This window comes from Sinocyclocheilus rhinocerous, unplaced genomic scaffold, assembly GCF_001515625.1.
Source record: "Sinocyclocheilus rhinocerous isolate Xijiao unplaced genomic scaffold, SAMN03320098_v1.1 scaffold97, whole genome shotgun sequence".
Taxonomy (NCBI): Eukaryota; Metazoa; Chordata; class Actinopteri; order Cypriniformes; family Cyprinidae; genus Sinocyclocheilus; species Sinocyclocheilus rhinocerous.
The window spans coordinates 1,507,207-1,516,788 of NW_015666183.1; the positions used below are offsets into that span (position 1 = coordinate 1,507,207).

The 9,582-nt window shown below is 38.5% G+C and overlaps 1 protein-coding gene across 1 annotated transcript; it reads left to right on the plus strand.

Moving 5' to 3' along the window:
- The first annotated feature begins 5,016 nt into the window (after nucleotides 1–5,016).
- Nucleotides 5,017–7,410, plus strand: LOC107732073 (zinc finger protein SNAI2-like). The gene is made up of 3 exons (XM_016543317.1): nucleotides 5,017–5,243; nucleotides 5,913–6,425; nucleotides 6,604–7,410. The coding sequence occupies exons 1-3, from the start codon at nucleotides 5,165–5,167 to the stop codon at nucleotides 6,783–6,785; spliced, it is 774 nt and encodes a 257-aa protein (XP_016398803.1). The 5' UTR covers nucleotides 5,017–5,164; the 3' UTR covers nucleotides 6,786–7,410.
- The last annotated feature ends 2,172 nt before the right edge of the window (nucleotides 7,411–9,582 follow it).

Sequence of the window (9,582 nt, forward strand, 5' to 3'; positions counted from 1 at the left end):
AGCCTTAAGAAAGATGTCTTTTTAAGGAAGGGAAAGCCACAAGACATTCACCAGCTGTCTACAGGTCACATTCAGGTTGAGTCAACAACGCACATAGCACAGTCACTCCTCCCTCGACACGGTGAACCATTATCACTATATTTAAACAGTGTTTTGTGTTAATGAGGCACTATAGGGTATATGTGCGTAATGAGCAATCTGTCGTAGATCACACTGGCAAAACATTATGATAATGCTGGCCTGTTCATTTTGAAGAATGCAGGCGGCTCTTGCTTCTAGTTACTTGCTTAGTAGAGGGAGAGAAATACGTAATTGATATAATGGATATGAATGCGAACACATGCAACACAATCACAGATGGGTCACAACAAAAAAGATGACAGCTGACCGTCTGACACTTGTGGTGTTAAGTCAAGTCAGTTTTATGTCTACAGTGCTTTCGGCATATTGTTTCAAAGCAGCTTTACACAAAAAAATCTCTTTGGGAGATGTTTGCATGCCAAATATTAACAAGCTACATCATATTTACATGTTTATTTAAATGCAAACCCTTAATTAAAAATGATGGGCGTCCCTAAAGACTCATCTTTGAAGGGCTGCCAGCCCAAGACCAATTTGATAGACAATGTTTAGCATAAGGATGAGAACAAGGAGGTATGTGCTTTATTGCCCCTGATGTGAATGGAAGATCTGACACAGCAAAATGTGCATAAGCAGGCTGTTCTGTGCTCCAGCATCTCTAATGCAGCATCAAAGGCTTCACACACTCATTTGTGTTCTCAAGTTTAGGCAACAAAGCCTCGTTTTTAAAACATTTGGATGGGTGTTCAGTGAGATTCTGGATCTCACTCCCTTAGTGGTCATCTCCATAATTAGATCTGTTTGAATGGTGACTAATTTGGTTAGAAACACTTATTAGAAAAGCTGATCAAATACAAATGTTTGGTCAATTAAAATATGTGCATCTCCTGAATTGCATTAAATCGAAATCCCACTATACTAGTTATAAATGCTTACCTGATATTACTGAACTAACAGGTGGTGATTTGCAATTGGTTCCACTCATTCAAGTTCTGGCATTTGTAATTTAGTAGGCTATGTGACATCCTGTTTTCAGTGGAAATAAAAAATGGGTTTTCTGCATTTTTAATCCAGTTTTGAGTAAAATGTCTAAACTTTTGTCTGGTCAAACAATGAGAGTAAAAACCACCGATATTAGCCTACTTACAGTTCATTTGTCACACTAAAATCAATAGACAAATTGAGTGCACTAGGACACATGCAGTGCACATGCCTGCATAGGGTAAATACAGGTAAATTGGGTCACTTTTAACACTCATGAACAATTTGCCAGATGTAAAAGCTATCCAAGTATTCTAAAGGTGCAAAACATACTGCATAAACACTTCATGATGCAGAGTGGTAGCCTATATTTGACTAAACAGACCGATACGTTCAGAAAAGCATGCTTCCATTCTCCGTAGTATTGGTTTACGAGGCTATGTAGAATGTAAGGAATGTAGCAATATAGTGTATATAAAATATATTGTGCAGAATGCAGAAATATGTTTTGGATCAAACTGAGGTGGAGGATGACATACAAAACAACGCGATAGCCTAGGCCTATAACCTAATCATAAAGTGGCTATAAAGAATAACTCAGGGTTGAACTATAAATTAAATGTAAAATAAAACCTCAAGCAGGGACATTCGCAAACATCTGTGAGCGATGACTCAATCTTTATGGTTTCGTGTTTTGAACCGGTTCGTTTAAAACCAACCGCCCAAATGATCCGATTCGCTAAGTGAACCGAACGTGCCTATGCTAATCACAAGCGCTTTTTACGTCTCTCTCTCTCCTCTCCCCCTTCATTGTTCACCGACGCTAAACATCTGTCCATTTTAATCTGAATATATTAGCAGAATATGTATTACTGAAAATCAAAGCTGAGGGGGAAAAGACGCGGTGAGAGAGGGTGGCTCTTTAAGGCTCCATCATGTGCGTGATTCTCAATGCAGTGTTATTTGGTGAAGGAGGCAGAGGAAGAACTCACGGGCTGTACGAGAACATTCCCCACAAAGCTTTACATAACCAACGATGTTTCTACACAACATTACACATTACCAGAGATATTTCAGTTTTAACAATGAGTTCACGCAGGGAAAAGATAATTTAGCATGAAGAGCCTTTGCATAGCCTACTATTTCACTAAGTATAGCAAGTCAATAATACATGCAGTCAGCATGTGCTCTATCTGCTCTGGTTTTCTTGTTTGTTTGCATTTTATCCATCACGGACATGCAAATGCAATTTTTAAAAACAATAATTAGCCTATATTAACTTTGCCTCATAAGTAATATAGGCTAACCCTCCTTCCTTTCTTTTTTTTTCTTTCTTTCCTTCTGCTAGATTTTCTATTGATTTTCAGTATGCAGGGTGTAGTGGTTAAAGATCTGGGCTGATATTGAAAAGGTTACAATTTTGACTCCCACAATAGGTTATCCATGAGCGATCACCATTGTGCCTTTGAGCAAGGCACTTAACCTCAGGTTGCTCCGGAGGGACCGTCTCTGTAATAACTACTAGATAAAAGTGTCTGCTACAATGACTTGCTTATACAGTCTCCACAGGAGATTAACATTGATATAGAACATATATTGAGTCATCAGGCATACTGCTGGATATCTATTCCCATTGCATTTTATCTAGAAAAGCCGTTACTAGGATCTCTTGAACCAGAGGTTGTGAAGGAGCTCGATTGTGCTGTGCTCACATTTATTTCCCCTCTCTCAGCAAACACAATCCAGTCTCTGTTCGTCTATACATTTATCAGGCCCTGTGTGATTGGAGTCAACAATGCATGTACAAACAGTTGTCAAGACTGCTTGACATAAATAATTGCAAATTACAGGCAACTGTTTACAAATAATTCCAATGCAATACTGTATTATTTTTGTGTAGAACATATAATGCAATATATTTTCACTATATAATATTGTGCTGCAAAAAACAAAGTGCTAAACAATATTTTTTACTGTGCTTTACTGTCAAACAGACTCAGAAAGAAATACAGACACATTTATTCCTGTCATTGAGAACAGAGAAATGAATGCCCTTGCTTTTACGGCGCTATGAACAATGGATACTACCCCCATTTCTGTAATTAGTTTTGGCAGATAAGAAATCTGACTTACAATTAAAAATACCCCCAGAAGAGGTAGAAAATCTGCTTAGCGTGTGCCTGTTTTAATTACTCAAGACAAAAGGCCCTATTGAGAGGTGCTTTCTTTATATTCACAGCAATGATGTGATGATGGTTATCTTTTATCTTCATTTGATGGTTATTGATTTGACCTATTATTTACTTATTGATGCTTCTTGAACAGCAAAATAATCCAAATATCATTTTGTATACCGTTTTCCATCACTCTGTGCCAAATATATATATATTAGTCTCTTTTGGTCCAAGTTTTCCTTAAGTAGCTAGACCTTAATCAGGTTATTAGACGCCATGTTGAATTTAACGCGGATGAAAACAAGGCTGTGAGGGATCGACAATCTTTACAATGTCACGTTGGTCCTAGATCACGTAATTTTCACAACTCAACTTTCAAAACTGTTTTATGATTTTTTTTTTTCGGAAGAGCGTTTTGAGCACACTGTATTTTTTTATTTCTCACAGCCTCGTTTTCATCCCGTCAAAAATTAAATATGGTGCTATCCTTAAGGTCTATATAGGCTAGGCCTACTGAGCGATTATAACCTATCATCATTAACTCTGAAAACACTCTTTGTCCTTTTTCACTTCTAAAAGCAGCTCTCCAATTATGAATCGCTTCTAGAATGTACTAAATGTAAAGAGGTGCTAATGGGTTCTATCAGCATACAAATGTAGTGACTTTACAACTCAATGAATATACAGTGACCTCAAAAAGTAATTGGACACTCAAGCCACACTTAACATTTATTGCATTAGACAACAAAATATAAAACACAATTGCATTTATTTTAATAAAAAATACAGCACAAACAAACTAGAAGAAACACGTTGAACTGTAACTTTTAAGTTTATAACACTCAAGAAATAGGCCTAGCACTTCTTTGGACTTTTGATTGCTCTACTCAACTGTTTTATTGATTATATGGTCCATCACGTCATATATAGCCTAATTTTTGTAAATATAGCAGGCTTATGTATAACACAATAAATCAACTCTTTCAGAAAAACGTGCTGATATTTTTATCTATATATTTAAAATATTCTGTTTTAACTTTAATTGACTTGTCAAGCCCTTTTCATTGTTTATACATAGAAAAAAATAATTACACGAGACCTAATTGACCTTATTCGCAAGTCAGAGGTAGTAACTCATTTTCATAGAGTTACTGTAATCATGTTATACTAGAGTTACTCGCGTGAACACAAGAGGGCGCTAGTGAACTGCGATTAAACTAGACTCTGCGCTCAATCTTGAACATTTGCGTTGGATTTACATCTTTTAACTCTAAATCCATAACTAAATGTATATGAAATTGCTATTTTTGAAAACACATCTTTAAACGGATGGATCTGAAAACATTACTTGTGAGAGGTGACCAAATTAACACTTTAGGGAAACATCTGGTCAAATTAAACGCCACCAAACCAACATAAAGCCTATAATGTTGTTGTTTTTGTTTTTAATATTCACAAATCAATCAGGACCAAGAGTAAACAAGATCTACATTCCCTTTTAGGGATCTTTTTTTTTTTTTTAATGGGCTATCCTGCTTTAAACGTTCTAGAATAATGGCATTCCAACAATCTGTGTGCTTTGACCATCTGTGACAAGCCTGAACATTATTTCACCTCCATACACATCCCTAGTGTGAACACCTGTCTTCCTTTCCTTAGTCGCTTCTGACCCCGCCCCCTACAAACCACGCCTCTATTTCGATTGGACCGGATCTCATGAATATGCACATTTCGAAAGCTCGGCCCCTCCCTTTGCACCTGATTGGAAGTATTTACTTGTTTTTTGCACTGAGGCGCTGGAGTAGAGCTGCTCTGCGCTGGAAGATGAAGCCCTGCCGGACCGAGCAATAAGGATTACAGTGATTTGACTTTAGAAAAGAGAAGAGAGGACCTTTATATCTACCAGTCGACTTTATACGTATTCCAGGATGCCTCGTTCATTCCTAGTAAAGAAGCATTTCAATGCAGCCAAGAAACCGAATTATAGTGAACTGGAGAGTCCAACAGGTAATAAACTTGATGATTCTAACTCCTAACAGTAAAACGTTCAAGTTATTTAGTGTGTTGCAACTCTTCGTTAAAGTTAAAACACTTTGAGTTGCAACATGTTAAAAAGATGCGCCTATTGAATTAATCCATTGCTTTTTTTCTTGATATGTTGCTCACGAAGACTAAACATGGACTAAAACGGAATAATTGCCAAACAATCCAAAGGATCCTAATGGAAACAGTTCCTGCCGAATAAACTTAAAACTGACAAAATAGCCGTTTCATTTTATAAGTTTGGATTTTAATTGATCCCACTTTTAGGACTGTTTCCAAAGTATTTCATTTTAAAATCCGGTACACATGCGTAGGATTGTTTTTTGGCGAATGATATCATGATATCAGTGTTGTGAAATTATTGTCTGAATGTAACTCCATGAGTTAATAAAAACTGGTAGTTGGTGCATAACAATTAACTAGAGTTTACTATATGAATGCTCTAGGGAAAGCATATCCTAAATAAGTACAAATACTCGTTTTCTCAATAAATATGGCCATAAAAGATGCATGCATAACTATAAAAGAAGGAAATTGCATTTCAGATTTAAGAATATAGCATGCCACTTCTCAAGTTTTTTTATGTCAAGTACCCAGTGAACTAATGCAACTGCATTTCCCCTTTTATTGCAGTGTTTATTTCTCCATATGTCTTAAAAACCCTCCCGGTGCCTGTTATACCTCAGCCTGAAGTGTTAAGCCCGGTGTCGTATAACCCCATAACAGTGTGGACTACCAGCAACCTGCCCCTGTCACCCCTGCCCAGCGACCTGTCCCCCATCTCCGGATACCCCTCGTCCCTCTCCGACACGTCCTCTATTAAAGACCACAGCGGTTCGGAGAGCCCCAGGAGCGATGGAGACGAGCGGATACAGTCGACCAAACTGTCAGACGCTGAGAAGTTTCAGTGCAGTTTGTGCAACAAGTCCTACAGCACGTATTCCGGACTCATGAAACACAAGCAGCTGCACTGCGACGCACAGACCAGGAAATCATTCAGCTGCAAGTACTGCGAGAAGGAATACGTCAGCCTAGGGGCCCTAAAGATGCACATAAGGACACACACGCTGCCGTGCGTTTGCAAAATGTGCGGGAAAGCTTTCTCCAGACCTTGGTTGCTGCAGGGACACATTCGGACGCATACAGGTGAGAAGAGAGATGATCACACAATTGAGTGGAAAAGTGCAGATCTATAATGTGCACACCTAAAGTTCTTTGCTTTTAAGTATTTTGCACAATTTGTAGCCAATAATTGTGTTAGACGTTGCATTGCATGATGCAGCAGTCCTTCATTATGAACTGACATGACTTTTGTGTTCAATAGGTGAGAAACCCTTTTCATGCCCTCACTGCAGTCGTGCATTCGCAGACCGGTCCAACCTCCGAGCTCACCTGCAAACCCACTCAGACGTGAAGAAATACCAGTGCAAGAACTGCTCCAAAACCTTCTCTCGCATGTCTCTGCTGCACAAACATGAGGAATCTGGCTGTTGCATTGCACACTGAGACAATCACACACACACACACACATTCACTAAGTGCCTCCGATTGTGAATGTGATCTCGGATCTGCTCTTCCTGTCAGTATACTCATGATAAACTGGATACAAAGTGCAAAACGCAACCGATTTAAAAATGCAATGCCCTAGGGTCTGAATGCATAAAGTGTTTGTGGAGTCATTCAGAGATCAGATTCCAACCAAGACACTACACGCTAACAAGTAAAACTGACCCAAAACACCCTTTCCGCTTTAAGTTTGGTTCCTGGAGAACCTTCGACACCCTCAGAAAGGAAACGGCACAAAACAAAAGACTCTTAATTCATTGACTAAGAAGCTTTTTCATTTCAGTGTAAACGCAGATTCACGCGCCCGTCATGTGCCTTCCATTTCAACAGTATTTGCCCTGTCCTGGTCGGGTTGATGTGTACTGTACATTTGTTTACGGATACGTACTATTTGGGAGGTTTTAAACATGTAGCCTCTCTAATAAGCAATAATTTATATGCCTGTGACTGAATGTAAAATGGGTAACGGTCACTTTTTTGTTTATTTTTTCTTTTCTGAGAGGTAATCGGTCAGACATTTCACACCGTAGATGGTGGCACACCAATGAGCTTGAGACCAAAGGAATAATTAACGCCATGTTTTTAAACAGGGAACAAGTGCAAAATGACGCTTTCTTGAATTAAAAGTATTTAAACTGTTGTGCTATCATAACACAACAGCAGATAACCAGCACTCAAGACATGCAATACTTTGCCATGTGCCTTTTTTCATCAGGAACTTCAGAGATTTTGCCATGTAATTGTTTTTTTGAATGTATATGACACTGATATGATTGTACTTTGTATTGCAAAGTGTAAATGAATGGTATGATTTTGTACAAAAAATAAAATTGACACTTTTTGAATAACTCAGCGGCGGTCCGTATCTATTTGGCATCCATACTGTTGGGATAGTTTGTGCAAAAATGAAAATTAAATCAATTTCCTCACCCTCATGTCATTCCAAACATGTATGGCTTTCTTTATCTGTGGAAAGAAGAGTGTTTCTTGAAGAAGAACAATGCAATTAAAGTCAATGGGGTCCAAAACAAGACTACTGATGATAGTATTTAGATTTTTGGGTGAACTATCCCTTTAGGCTTTTAACACGTTCATTGAATAACAATTAGCCCAATGTTTACATGTGCATAGTGTTTGTAATGGTATGCAAATGAGAAGGCCCTTAACGGCACAATAACAGAACGTTTCTTACTGAAATCTCCTGAAAAGTACTGCGCTGTTAAATCTGTTGCTAAAGCATGCTGATTTTTTAAAATCTGAATTAACAGTTAAAGAGAAATTACAGTTAAACATGGTCAAGGGTGATGGAAAGAGCTGGTTTTAATATAGTTTGACTCATTCCCACAGTTAACTTGCGTTGTGGGAGTTCATCAAAGTGCAGTTTAAGTATTTCATGCTGCAAATGTGTTTGCAGTTTACTGTGACAGAAAAAGGAAAGCGCAAGCTGTATGAACTACTATCATTAATTTAAAAGTCACACTGGTGGAGACTCTATTTATATTCAGGATTCAAAGTTAGTCAGAACCAACTTGAAAAGTCATGGAAATGAAGCAGTCAGAAGATGTGGGAACGACACAAGATTTGTTGTGCATCTCAACGAAGCGTCCTCATTTTAAAGTCAGTGGTTTTGTGGACACATGAACCTGTCCTTGCGAACCTGTTCGGCTCCCAAACAAATCCCAAATGTTACACCTCCTCCCTATGTTGATCTCACTTTGCTGCCAGTTTCTTTGAAGACTCCGGGTCTCTGAAGGGGCCACTATGGCAAAGCCAGACTGGCTCTCACACATGTGAAAGTCCTTTACTGGATTATTACTCAGCAACCTCACACTACACAGTGGGAACTCACAGAACTTGCGCAAACCAGAGGACTTTCAAACACTGAAACACTACTAATTTTGAACTAAAGTAAATAGCTTCTAACTCCATTGCAAAAATCATCTAAAATACACATGAAATCAAAACTGACGCTATTTACTTATCTGACAAGCATTCCTAATCTGATAGTGAATGATTTTTCAAAAGAAAAGTTTTTTTTTTTTAAAGGAAAATGTACAACGTTCAAAAGGAAAATGTAAATGTAAAATGTAGGAAATTGTATTCAGTGTGTGTGTGTGTGTGTGTGTGTGTGTGTGTGTGTGTACAGTGGCGGCTCGTCGGGGGAGGCAGGGGAGGCACAGCTTCCCTAAAATTTTGAGGTGAAAATGGGAGGAGGACGATTTAATGTTAATAAAATTCACAGTTCATTTCAGTTCATGTCTCAGAATGTGTATTTTTTGTTTGTAATTTCACAGCTGTAATACCATAACTTGTTATGAAGTTGGAAAGCGCCGCTTTACTATGGCGAATGTGCCGAATCTGCTGATGTAACTACAACCGCTAATGATAGAGAAAGGGGAGGGGGAGGCCGGGGGAGAGCTGAGCTCTCGTGCCTCCGTTGGTAAAAAAAATTAGCCGATCACCATCGAGTATTCACTTTCAGCGCTGAGGAGTGTTGAGAAAAGAAACCTCGTAGAGGAGGCTAGCATCCCTTCTGATATCAACCAATCATCACAGAGACTTAATTACGTGATATTAGTTTGAACGTCTGCCGCTGCGCTGATAATGTACCAAGTAGGCTACTTATGATGAGTCGTGATGTTGAATATTTGATCGCCAACAGATTTACCAAGCTGTCATTCAAACAGTATATATATTTAGGGAAAACAGCCTAAGCTGGATATAGGCTACAGCAGTC